Genomic DNA, 13734 nt, shown 5'->3' with positions numbered 1-13734 from the left:
TAACATGTGGCTTAATGTTGTTTTGTATGCTTAAGCGTGGTGTAAAGGCCATATATACATGTCTTGGTATGTGACGAATGGCATGAGCGTTTAGGCGTTGTTGGACACTAAAGCGTCTTAAGGTGGTGGATGAATATTTTGAAACTTGTTGGATTATTTCCAACAAAAAAGTTGTCACTTAAGCAACGAGGTGATCGTTGGAGTGAGAAGAACAAAAAAATGTTGTTCTTAGGTTATGTTTTGTTTAAGTGAGATGATTCATATATTGTTTATGTAAAGATGATTGCTCAAGTGATCCATATTTATTTACTGTTTCTTTGTTGATAAAAAAAAGCAATGATATAATGTTATATTTGAGCTTTTTATACACATGATAAATGTTTTGTTAATGATATGTTGTATAAAGAAATAAATAACTACATATACTATGAAAGGTATATAATCATGACGAGATGTATGATCGATGTATTGTATGCATGAGATATGTCATTTTTGGATGTTGTGAATGGTGAATCCTAATGGGATCACTTATATACATGTGCATGTGTTGTTATATATGTATATAAGGTTCGACTCTAAATAGGTGGCCTTGAAGTGGTTTTTGCATGACCCTTGATGGGTGTTGTGAGGTTACTCGAGGTGATATCTTGTTTTAGGGACGATGATAAATATACAACTCACGTTAATAAATGTATACTGGTTCTAATGTTGTCTAGACATGTAGACATGACTTCAAGTGGATAAAAGTTGAACAAAATTTGCATATATGACATACTAATGAGTGTATATATGATCTGGTCATAAATAATTAGTGTCATTTTGACATATCTTGCATTTAGTCATGATGTGTGACTAATATAGGTTTATTAACGTTCATATCATCCATGATGACACAACTATAATGATAATATTTATAAGTAATGATGTGTTTTACGTAATTATCACATGTTTCTTGTATATCACTCTGATAATTATAGTTAGTATATGAAAATGTAAATTGTTATACAACTTTTTGTATATCACTCTGATAATTATAGTTAGTATATGAAAATGTAAATTGTTATACAACTAAAAGTGGAAACAAATTGAGTTGTTTATATTAGAATTTTTGTTACACAATTTTAAGGACCTTATTCCTAAATATATTTGTATATTAAAGTGTGTTTATAATATTTATATACAATTTTATCGTTTTATTCGAGATAATAAGTTATTCTCTTTTGAGAGGAGCTACATAATTTATTTACTGTTTCCATTTGTTTCCAATATAAAAACAAAATATTATTTTTATGGATAAACATTATTTAGATATTAAAATAAAACATAAGTTTTAGTGATAAACAGTGAGTGTAAGTAGTGGTGTAATCTAAGTGATAAGTCTCATAGTTTGGATAATGGAGAGGGAAGCTAATTTGATCCCAAAACATTCTTCTTTCTTTCTTTTAGATGTTACTCCCAAACAAACAAACCTACCATTCTTTCAAGACCAACACTTGTAAAAGTTGTACATCATTACCGACCCGCATGATGTGATCTTTCTCCACTCTTTTCCCCTCTCTCTAACATTATTGGTCGTGAAAAAAGAGGAATGAGACGTTTATATCTTCTTCCACCCACCCACACACGCACAATAAATAATAATATATCTTCTTATATTTTCTCGTAGAAAAGAAAGCTTTATCTACCTAGCTACGACTCTTAATTCACACTCACTAGCACAACCCCCACCAACCATATACAGGTGCAATTGGTCTTTCAAAACCACAAAGGATTTGTAGAAAAAAAAGGTCATATATATGGTCCCACTCCTACCTATTGCATAAAAAGCTATGAATCATAGAATTGTTTTTTCGTTTCTTACTGGTTGTGTTAGGCATGGCCACATCCCTCCCTCAAACATTCTCAAAACTTTTCCCTAAATCAACTTGAAAATCTTCTTCGTCAATCTGCAGAGTATCATGCTAAAAGTTAGGGGAAAGAGAAAAAGAGCATCGGAAGACGATGATGCTAACATTTTCGATCATGCATTACTAAGTTAATAGCATGCATATACTGTAAAAAAGGGAATCCAGATTTACATTTCTTCCTCATCACCACCACACGTGCTAACAGCTAGCTTATCATAATATATATATATATATATAATATTTTCTATTCCTGCATCTCATAATTGTTCATTGTGCTTGTGTAAGTAAGTAGCATGTAATAGTTTTTCCTTTGCTTTTTTTGAAATATTGAATTTTTTATTAATCTTACGTATATTCAATCGTCTAATATTTATGATGTTCTAGAAAAGAAAATGGTTAGCGTAAACATGAAAGAAACATTGGATATTGATGCAATAGTTTGAAACTTCTGAAATGTTAAATGAAAGAGTAAGAGGGATAATAACTCAAGTAAGAATGCATAGAAAGAAACTTTAACCTAAAAGTCACTATCAATCACTAGGCTGATATAAGATGATTTTTTTTTTCTTAACTAAGGCAAGGAGGTGAAAAGAAATTTCAATTTCAACATAAAAAATAATGCATTCAACTATTCAATAATACATTTAATGAGTTGGTAGAGTGGTTATAATCTATTTAACAAAGAATTTCATATTTAATTTATATACTATGTAAAAATTTATTACCTCAGTCACGTTGTCATGAACGAATTTAATCTTTACCTCAAAAGATTAAAGGTGATAATAATAAAAGCTGTTTAAAAGTAAATATGATGAATGAATATTAAGATAATGTAGAAGCAAGTAAATACGATGTTTGAATTTGTTGAGTATCCTTTGCAAGTTGTTTTGTTCGTACAATAAGTATTGTTGATTTATCTATGAGTGGTATGACTTTTTGGTATTTTTAGTTTGAATGTATTTAAAGGTCTCTTTATTATTTTGTGTCATGTGTGGAAATAAGTATTTTTTATATTATTTAGTATCTAAAATTAAATAACTTATGAAGTTATAATTTGACGAGTTATTCTTAAATTTTACTTTTTAATATGATATAATAATTATTTAAAATTTATTTTAGTCTTATCATGTATTCGTTATTGAACCGTGAGAGCACCGATGAATATATAGTCTTACACATAAATTGATAATCTCAACCGGAAAGAAGTATCTTAAAGATTTTCTACCGATTAAAGATAAAAACATTTGATACTATATAAATGGATGCAAATATTATTTTATTATGTTTAATAAAATTAAGTTGTTTTACATGGATTGAGTATCTCATTACTCTCATTTATTAAAATTATTTATTATCAATAAAAAATATAATGTGTTTGAATACCATAAAACAACTACCCATAACTAAAAGGAGTTAATTAAATAGCAGTGAAATAAAGTATAAACTGAAGATGTAGGGTCTGGTTTGACGTAGGAGAATAGGTAGAGTGAGCAATGGCGGTGGGACCAAGATGATAGTGTAGGATGGACACAAGCAAGTAGTTCGATGGGTTAAAATGAGTTATCCTCGTAAGTGCATCCATTCTTGAACAAAAAAAGTAAATCTCACCATTTATATATCATCTTTTTTTTATGAATTATTCAATCACCAAATGGATTTGAGCAATTTAAAGTATTATAAATTATTATAAAGAGTTAGAATGGAAACTTGTAGAAGAAGAAAATACATTAGTTATTAAAAAATTATGAATTTGGTGTGAGATTTCCATTACTTATGTCGAGACTGTCAATTTGTATGTAAATATATATTTATAAGTGATCTGATAGCGATAACAGATAACTTATAAAGTCAACAAATTTTTATTAAAATAGATTTAAAAATAGTTAAGTTTAGTTCAACTTCCTCAAATTAGTTTATAAGATGAATTTTGTCCTTATTTATATATCGTAAAATGTCATAATCTTTAATCATTTAATCAGTATGAAATGAAATCTCAATTAGAGGAGAATGCGAAACTAATAATTGTAATTGAAAATGTGTAGGAGATAATGATGGAACACTTGATGACTACTTTTGATGACTACTTTTGTAAAATTGCGGAATATACAAATGTTTGATTTTAGAGAAAGTTTGAAATGAAAAACCATTGTTGCTCCAAATTGTAGATGAATGGGGCAACCATGATGATTAATTGAAACAAAGTTGGATGCAACCGGTAGAAGAGTCTCTAGCCATTGTAACGGTGCATTATCACTATTCAAATCGGTGAGACCACTGCACTATAATGCCTAAAGATATTTGCAGGAGATATCAATGAAACTTTTCAGGGTTAATTAAGACGATCTAACAAAATTATTTAAGCTACCTGTTATAAATGGGGGACACGTGGTTTGCTATATATTAGGTTCAATTAATTGTATGTACTGGAAATAAATAAATAAATAAATAAAATTGTCTTATAGCTTGAGACAGTCACAGGAGATAATCATGGTAAATCCACAATTAGCAGTGCATTTTTTATGAATGGAACCTAATATAATATAAGATATTACTATCTAGCAAATGAAATATATTGAGATTTGAGATAATTATCTCAATGCTGAGCAAAATTTAAAAGTACTACAATCTCACTTCACAGTACGTGCTTGAAAGATAGGTCACGTTTATGTGCATCATATTGCATAACATAATTATTTATGATGAACAAAACACATATCAGAGTAATTATGAATTGGTTTTATGATCATTTAGACACTAGTACATCTAGTACTCTAATAATCACTCATCGCAATGACTTTAAAACATATTTTCAAATGAGAGCGTACATGTATGAAAGACAAATTGATTAACTTTGGGGGCCATCTTTAAACACGTTTTGGTCCTAAATAATTTTTAGATGTCAAGTAAAATTGTCTTTTGGATATTTCATGTTGTGTAAGTTTTTTTTAAAAAATATTTATTATTACATATTTTTCTTATTTTTAATTTATTATCAATTGTGAAGAGAATGTGTGTTGATAAGTTGATTAATTTACAAATAGAGAAATATTTCATTGGTATAATAAGTTTTTATTTAGTCTGTTCTTATAATTTTTTATGAATATGTATAATTTATTTATTTGTTAACATATAAGTTTTGATATAATTCTCCATATTTTTGTATTTTTGTATTTTATTTATTTATTTTAATAATAATATTTTTTTTCATGTATTATTATTACTTGAATTGTCAATCTATCTGGAATGTCAAGTTACACAGTAATATCTAACATAAAACATATTATAAAAAAAAGTTATTGTTAACTAAAAGTAGTATAATGTATTTATCTGATTTTTAATTTATTGATTATTATAATTTGGAATTGTTTTAATTTAAAATAATAAAATATGTGGAGTAACATATGAAATCCAATTAAATTTCTTAAATAAAAAAATAAATTAGATATAGGTCTTCATATGAATCCTACAAAAACTTGTATAAAACTTTATAAAGGAGTTCTTCATTATTAATCCTCTTACTATCAAACCGAGGAGAGATTTAGATAGTCTTATAGGATCATATATTTTAATCTCATTGTCGTCATAGTAAAGAAAAATCTTAAAATCCTTCACAAATCTATTAAATTACTAAAATATCACATTTTTAAATTTAAATGATTTTTTTAAACGTCCCCAACCCATTGAACTTTGAAGCAAAACAAAATATTTAGCATTAAACCAGCTATCATATTTGTTGAATAAATTAATATTTTCATTAAATTAAATATTTCTCGATGAAAAAGGAAGAAGGCAGATCAAAATTATTCCTTCTTTTTTTATTCATTCTCATATTCCTTAATTGATAAGCCCAGTACTGTTACTTTAATTTTTATTTAGCGACTTTTTCTCTCTCTTTTTTCTTTCTATTATTATTATTATTATTATTATTATTATTATTATTATTATTATTATTATTATTATTACTATTATTATTATTATTTTTTATAAGCTTCTTCTTCGACTTAAAAAAAAGAAAAGAATGTAAGTATTTTTTCTGTTACCATGCATATTTACTTACATTTTTGTTATGGAACCGAACAAAAGGATGCATTCGCTCTACTATCATGCTGTAAAAATAAACTAATTTATCACGGGTAACAAAAATTGATCAATTTAATTGTTAATATTAAATATCTGCAATATTTTTCTCATGTTTAGTTTATCTCTTAAAAAACAGCCGTCATAAATTTCCTGGAAAAGTTTTAATTTTTCCATAAAAACATTTATTCGGAGCTGTGAATCCAACTTTCTTAAATTTAATATATTACTAATATATATATATATATATTATTAAATTTTAATGTGGTGATGATTAAAGATTTTATCATAAAAATATCATATAACTCTTTTATTTCTAAAACACTTGTATAAATATTTCTCAATCACAAAAAGAAAATCATAAAATAAAATCAATTTTTAGAAACAAAAAATAATTAGTTGTTATATTGACTAAATTAGAGACTATTTTAGAAACTAAAAAAAATGGTTAGTTTCTATTATTGTTAAATAGTTTCTAAATGGGTATCTAATTAGCTATCAAGGTTTTAACTATCAATTATTTATATTCTAAATTTGTTAGCAAAAACTGGATTGCTAATTAGATACCAATTTAGAAACCATTTAACAATAATAGAAACTAATTTAGAAATCAAATTTTTTTTATTACTAAAATAGTCGATAATTTAGTCACTATAACAACTAATTATTTTTGTTTCTAAAAATTGGTTTCTATTTCATAATTTTCTTGAATATTCAAGTTTTCCTAAAATTAAGATTCTGGAATATGAAAAAAAATCTATAATATAAAGTTTTGTTTTAATGTATTCCACTAGGAAAAAAAAACAACTACTGTAAGCCTATTACTCCTATTCCTGGTTATCACGAAAGAATGAGAAAAAGGCAATGAGAGGTGTCAGGAATGGACTATGGTATTAGGCATCCCCTTACCTCGTCCATGTCCTTCCTTGTATCTGACTCCTATGTCTTCTCTATAGTCGTTGATTCGTTTAGGAAAAGGAAAGAAAATGCTATTTGATTATAAAGACATTTAAGAATGATTAGCGGTTACTCAAAGTAACTTCCAGTCAAACATTTAAATTCAAGAAAACCAGGATTAAGCTTTCATTACAGGGATTCTCATATATCATTGATATTCCAGATTAAATGGTGCTAAGTTGCTAGTAACATGCCACCTTATAAAAATATTGGATCTAATATTTTATTCCCCTGAAGGAGCAGAATTCACCAATACAATAATGAAATTGTAATTGAAAACTAAACCATGCTAAATTGGATTCCACGGCACCAACCACATTTACTTCATGTAACAAATCAAATTGCTGTTCAAAAGGAATAGTCTAACACGACCAATAGGGACTTAATAACAAATCATTCTCCAAGTACTCTTAGGATAGATGATAACCAGTCGTTAAGATATTATACAACTGAAGTGAAGTTGTACATTAGGAAATGAAAGCAACAAATTATTACGAAAGTAAAATAGAGCTCAATCATGTACATCCATTCACCTACGCATACAGCTCCAACTGCAACAAACTGGACCCGTGAACCAAGGGGCTAACTTGAGAAGATTAGATCCTCAGTCACTCCGAAGATTGTGAGGGGTGAGAGAAGGAAAGGAAGGGATAGATTGTAAAATCAACTTCCTCCCACCTCTGCGAGTAGGAGATGATCCCACGTCACAATTAGGAGAGGAGATCCTCTTGCCATTTGGAGAAGAAGTTTTGATGCAGGTGACAGGAGAGTCATCATCCGGAACAGTTTGTAAAGGCTTGTCAAATTTAGGTTGAGACCGCGGAGCACTTGATTTCCCGAGCTTTTGGCTCACAAACAATCCAGAACTGGAGATGGTAGTAACAAAAGATCTCGGTGGCTTGCCCTTTGATGAAAAGGGTAATGGGAGCAATGATCTGTAACATAAAAATGAACCAACATAAATAACGGGCAAAATTTTTATCATCGTCAGCTGACAAAAACACAGCATATCAAACCTGGAAATACGTAATGGTGTTGTAGGAAGAGCATGGTCTGGATGGTTTTCAATATTCTGTGTTTCAGTTTTATGTGAAGCATTTTCCATCACACCCTTTTCACATGCTTCTGTTTCTTCTTCGGGCTTGGCTTCTATTCCAGAAGGAACAGAACCTGAACATAAAAAAAGAAGTTGCCATAAAATATTACCCCTAACAGAAAACAATTTTTAGAAGAGTAATATAGAGAATAGAGATTTAAAGAGCAAAGTTGATGGTTTTGATTGGTAATGTACGAGACTTACCATCCTTTCTACCATATGTGTTCTTGCATCCTTCACATCTGCAGCTTATGGAGCAACCAACACCACCCTTCAAAACAAAGTAATAGCTGTTTGTAATTCAAGTTAAAACTGCAACGGGTGGCATACATGATATAACAATGAAGAAAACCTGATAACATTCACAGTATTTCTTTAAGCAGCTTGATTTCTTGCAATTACATCCTCTTTTGTGTCGGGCTGAAGCTGGAGTTTTGTTAGGGTCATCCTGCAAGGAAAATAATTGATATAGGAGAAACGTGGTTTAAATTTGAGTGAAAAATAAAGCTAAATTTTATTTTCTGACCCCAATTTCAGGCACAGAATCAGAACTCCGTATGACTTTAGGAGCAAAAGCAAGTGGATTTCGAGACTCAATCTGCTGGCGAGTTTGAAGAACGGTATCAACATGAATAGGCTTGTTGAAGCAATCACGACATGAACATGGCTCTATGCAGTAGACTCCCGCAGCAAAGCACTCACAATAACTGATAAAAAAAAATAAAAGCTTAATTAGAAAGACATCAAAGCCAGATTTCATCCCAATCTTTCATGTCCCAATATTTTAATTGTAACAGTAAGAGAACACAGTATTCACAAAGCTCAAGGAAATTGTGAAGATTCATGTTCATCATAAGTCCATAAGCAAAGCCAATATAACTTGGATACCTGACACACATTTACTTGGCAGAAATAATTTTAAATTAGAGGATACAAACCGTAGCTGACATTTTTTTGAAGTTTTAGTCAAAGAGACTGGGGGTCAAAGGCATTTTCTAAATTACATTATATGAGAATAGCATGAGATTACGCATTAAATCATGTTAAACTAAACACGATAGAAATGGCTATGGAAAATCATAGCAGCACCAACATAAGTTCAAAGAAAAGAAGTTATTCACAAAAGCATACTTCCTGGATGATAAAATTTAGAAAAGTACATTTTCAATTCAAAAGATAACCTTTTTAAATCATTTTGACTAAGATGCCATCTGTCAGGAGGACTTTTACTCCCTGAAACCAGATCAACTGCTGAGCTAAATGTTTAGCTGTTGCATTTCAGTATTTCAAGAGGCAGGTGAAGCCCAAATTAAAACCTGACTGCTTACACAAAGGTAAGCATTATTTATGCAAAACAACTAGGTCAATCCTTAAAAGTTCTAGCCAATCTTTTTAGGACAGAACTGAAAGGAGCGTACATAATCTGATTACCAAGACTTGCATATTTACAAACCATTATATATAGCACCTCCTAGAACAATCATTGTATTTATGCAACCCAATAGCTCCCTTTAACAACCTACTGTCCCTCTCCATATTTAGGCTGTCAATACTTCCTAACAAGTCAATTGAGTGATTTCAGATAATATCTGGCTGTCAATACTTCCTAACAAGTCACTTGAGTAATTTCAGATAACATTTAACATAAGGAAAGGCCAAGTGGCAATATTAAGCAGCATTTCTTGCAGTGTGGATTGGAATTTTGCACACTATATTTCTAGGTGTATATGCAACTTCGACAAAGGCATTATCTAGAGGACTTAATTAATTCAACAAATAAGTTCAGTGAAAGTCTACATCTAAGTCTTCAACAGCCAGAACTCAATCACGCCATAACTTCATGAAAAAAGAAGTAGACACAGTAAATCAAATGACAATAAACCAGTTCGTTAAAAGAAAATACAAAAATCAAAGGTCGTTGCAGAATGAGATAGTATGCCAACCCAAAAGAAAAGAGGAGTTTTTCTTTGAACTTACAGCTTTAAACACTTTGATTTCTTACAATTACAACGCTTGCAAGACTCCCCTTCCCCATCTGGTTCTAACCTGCGCCTGTGAATCTAGCTTTAGTACCAAACTAATGAAGAAAGGAAAAGCTAAAATATAATCGAATGAAGGTAATCAAGCAGACTAGATAATCAGAAACTGTACTTGCCTTTTCCTTTTTGGACTATTCTGCTGGAAATCTTCACCAGCCATGAGAAGCAAAGGCTGGGTACAATCTTCACCAGGCTGAACTTCATTCTCTGATGGCTCCAAATCTTTTTCCACTGATGCAGGCACCAACGCTAGTTGATGTTCTTGGCTTGCAGAAAGTTGCACGGATGAAGAGGAGCTGGGCATGTTAGGTTGCCTTCCAGCTAGCAACTTCTCAATTTTTATGTTTTTGCAATCATTTAAGGTTGCAAGTGCATTCAAGTGCAAACCAATTCCAGGCAAAACACACTTCCGTGAATCCCCACTATGTTTTATGGGGAGCACTTGCTTTCCTTTACTAACATCCATCTCATCAGACTTTTCTGTACTAGAATTGGTGTGTGATTTACCATCTAGGTTCTTCCTTTGCACACTGGCCATCTCAAAATCTAGACAGCGTCTCCGTATACCACGGTGTGTCACATAAAGAAGCTGAATACAAAGACAAAAGTAATTTTAGATTGATTGATGTGTTCACCAGTAAACATAATGACACAGAAAAATATTCAACTCTCATCAAAATTTTGTAAACCATAATATACAAAATTGTGTATCACTCCACTGTGACACATGTTTGGGAATGCAAAATGTGCAAAAGGTCAAAATAATGATTCATTTTTATAGGATGTGCTTTAAAAGTAATGAGTGACTACAACCAACAGTCATACAATATTTTCCTAGAGTTGTAAATTTCATATATAAACAATGCATGAATTAAGTTACAAATATAATCAAGTGTGTGATAGTGGATATGAACAGTAATCAAGATTAAAGTCTTTATAACATGAATTCATGAAACATCTAACCATGTGTAAGAAAAGTTCTCATACACACGGTTCACTGCAAGTGAAACAGACTTCATTTTCCTACCTTATCATCCATTTTCTCAGTTGGATTGCTAGCCACCAAAGCAACATTGCTATGATTGTCCTGTCTCTGAACTGTGTCTGTGGCTGCTCCAGGTTCACAAGGATGATTTTCAATTTCATGTTCTGAACCAGAAGCAACTGCATCAACAATGTGCATTTGTTGACCATCATTGGTGGCAGATTGTTGTAACAAAGTCCTAAAATTGGTAAGCTTTGTAGAAGGATTTAATTGTTTATTTATATCCTTAAAAGCTTCTGTCAAATTTGGGGGACTAAACATTAACAGATCAGAGGCTTCAGTAATTAAATCATCCACACCACAATCCGGGCCTTCAATTTTTTCCTCATTTTGACATAACCCTGGAGGATGCATTTCACCCTCAATTGAATTCTTTTCAGAGTCATCTGGAACATAGGCAACATCTGATCCTGGCTTGCCCGGCAGTTCCAAAAGAGAGTCAGCCTCATCAGCAGAGATCACAGGATCATACCCTGGGCTAGCCAAATTATATTTTAGGCCTTGTGGGACCTCAACTGAGATATTTGGGTTTTCATTACATAGCTCGTTTGAGGCATCTCTTATGGAAATATTTGGATTGGTATTTTCCTGCGGCTCACTTGATTCATGACATGGCTGAGATGAATCTGCTGGAGTCTTTTCACATAAATAAACATTATTTATATCTTCAGATGAACCCTTGGGTTTGGATGCGTCCAAAAGGTTATGCCTAAAAAATCAGAGAACAAACACAATCATGTCACTAAAACATCCACAATTCTGTACAGACCAATGTCACTTGCAGTCATCAAAAGCAGCAAACAAGAAAAAAAGTTAGTTACCTCCTGAGGAATCTGGATTCCCTGTGACAGTTGACATGGGGTGATGTGAAAACAGAAGGAGGGGATGAAAAGCTGAGCGAATTGAAGGTCTGAGTAATGTGAACAGACTTAACGGGCTCTATAGGAGATAGATTACTGATATAGTTAAATACAGGTGAATCCTGCATATCACCAAGCATAGAAATATGTTTAAACCCGGAGAAGCAAAGCAAAACTATGCATGCAAATCACAAAAGTTCATCCAATGTTGCATTAAGACAGACCAGGACAAATCAGGAAATAGCTTACCAAAGAATGGAATAACAAACCAGATCACACACAGATTGCTTTCATAACAGCTTGAAATTGTGCAGATTAACCAAAAACGAAAGCCTAAATCCTTTCAAGCGCAGAACCCACAACAAAATGGCCATTGACCACAAAACAGAAGATAGAAAAAACCTAAAATGACAACCTAAATACCATATTTTAACATATTTGGAAAAAGAAAATCAATATAAACTTCAGTAAAAGTCGAATCTGGGGTTAGAAACTTAACTTCCCTCACAGGCATACACTCTGGGGAACAACCACAAAAAATTAAGCCAACAAAAAAACAACTTTCCCAAATTGGTTGCAGGCACAGAAAGTGTCGAATTGAACATGGGGAACGATCTAGAACACAGAAACTGAACCTTTCACTAGCACTTCAACATGAATTAACAGAAAACAAATTTAACCTAAAAAAATAGTAAAATTGAGAGAAAGTGAAGCAGGTAGAAAGAAGAAAGTGAATGAGGAAGGTAAACCTCAAACTGGGAAAGAGGGGTGTTGATCTTGCTCCTATCCGGCGTGTCCATTTGCAGCAGAAAGGGAGAGAAGAAGAATCAACAACATTCGATCCTCTCTCTGAGACTGAGAGTGGTGTGTGTGTGAAAAAGAGGGGTTTGCTTACTTTACTGTTTCAGGGATTCAAGAATTCAATAGGCGGGAGAACCAAGTCTCTCTCTCCCCGTCCCTACCACCCTCACCTTCTCCTATTATTAATTCATCCTTCTACAGTTACTGTGCTAACACTATTATTATTTGGTCAAATTTTTTATTTTCAGTTTAATGCTAATAAATTTTATATTTTTCTGATTATTTATAGTCTAAACCAATTTTACCTCAGAAATCAATCAAAACTATTGATTCTGTAACTTTTTAAGGTAAATAATAAATAAAGTTAACAAATCAATAAAATTTATTATTCATGATCATATGTAATTAAATAATAGAATAAAACTGTAAAATATGTCATAAATTTATAGTGTAGTTTCCCTTATATTTAACATATTAATGTATTATTATAAATTCCTTAAACTTATGTGTAATTGATAGAATAAAATACTTTTAGTATATATCAATTTATATACTATTTGAGTAGTTGAAATTATATTTTTTCTGACTTATTTGAAAGTTCTAGTGTTCTATTTTTCTAGGACTTTATTTACTCTTTCTAATTGAACAAGATTAAAGAGTAGTATACAGGTACATTGAGATAAAAATGTAATATTCCATTATGATTATATCATTGACTGAAACTGTGCTAATAATGAGGTTTTTTTTTTCTTGACTACTTATTATACAAACTAGTAAAAATGAATCTGGTACACTGAAAGTTGTACCCGGTTTTCACTATACTTAAATCAACATTTTTTTTTTCTTGAAACGTTTCTTTCTTATTTCTGACACTGGTTATTATATTTGTATTATTTTTTATTTTCATTGCTTGGTGAGTAGATTTTTGTGGTTTAGTGTGCAGTGATAAAAG

The 13734-nt window shown here is 31.1% G+C and overlaps 1 protein-coding gene across 2 annotated transcripts; it reads right to left on the bottom strand.

The window, feature by feature from the left end:
- Positions 1-7240: 7240 nt before the first annotated feature.
- On the bottom strand, positions 7241-12979 carry LOC137827834 (protein tesmin/TSO1-like CXC 2). 2 transcript variants are annotated; one of them, XM_068634186.1, is made up of 10 exons: positions 12731-12979; positions 11943-12103; positions 11104-11830; positions 10193-10665; positions 10015-10089; positions 8564-8744; positions 8390-8485; positions 8242-8308; positions 7958-8111; positions 7241-7876 (listed from the first exon to the last, which is right to left on the bottom strand). In XM_068634186.1, exons 1-10 carry the CDS (start codon positions 12779-12781, stop codon positions 7546-7548), a joined length of 2316 nt encoding a protein of 771 aa, XP_068490287.1. In that variant the 5' UTR covers positions 12782-12979; the 3' UTR covers positions 7241-7545. The 2 variants fall into 2 exon arrangements, with proteins under 2 accessions (XP_068490287.1, XP_068490288.1); XM_068634187.1 differs by having other exon boundaries at positions 10015-10083.
- Positions 12980-13734: the final 755 nt, after the last annotated feature.

This window comes from Phaseolus vulgaris, chromosome 7 (assembly GCF_051622355.1).
Source record: "Phaseolus vulgaris cultivar YP4 chromosome 7, ASM5162235v1, whole genome shotgun sequence".
Lineage (NCBI taxonomy): Eukaryota > Viridiplantae > Streptophyta > Magnoliopsida > Fabales > Fabaceae > Phaseolus > Phaseolus vulgaris.
This window is presented reverse-complemented; position numbering and strand designations above follow the sequence as displayed.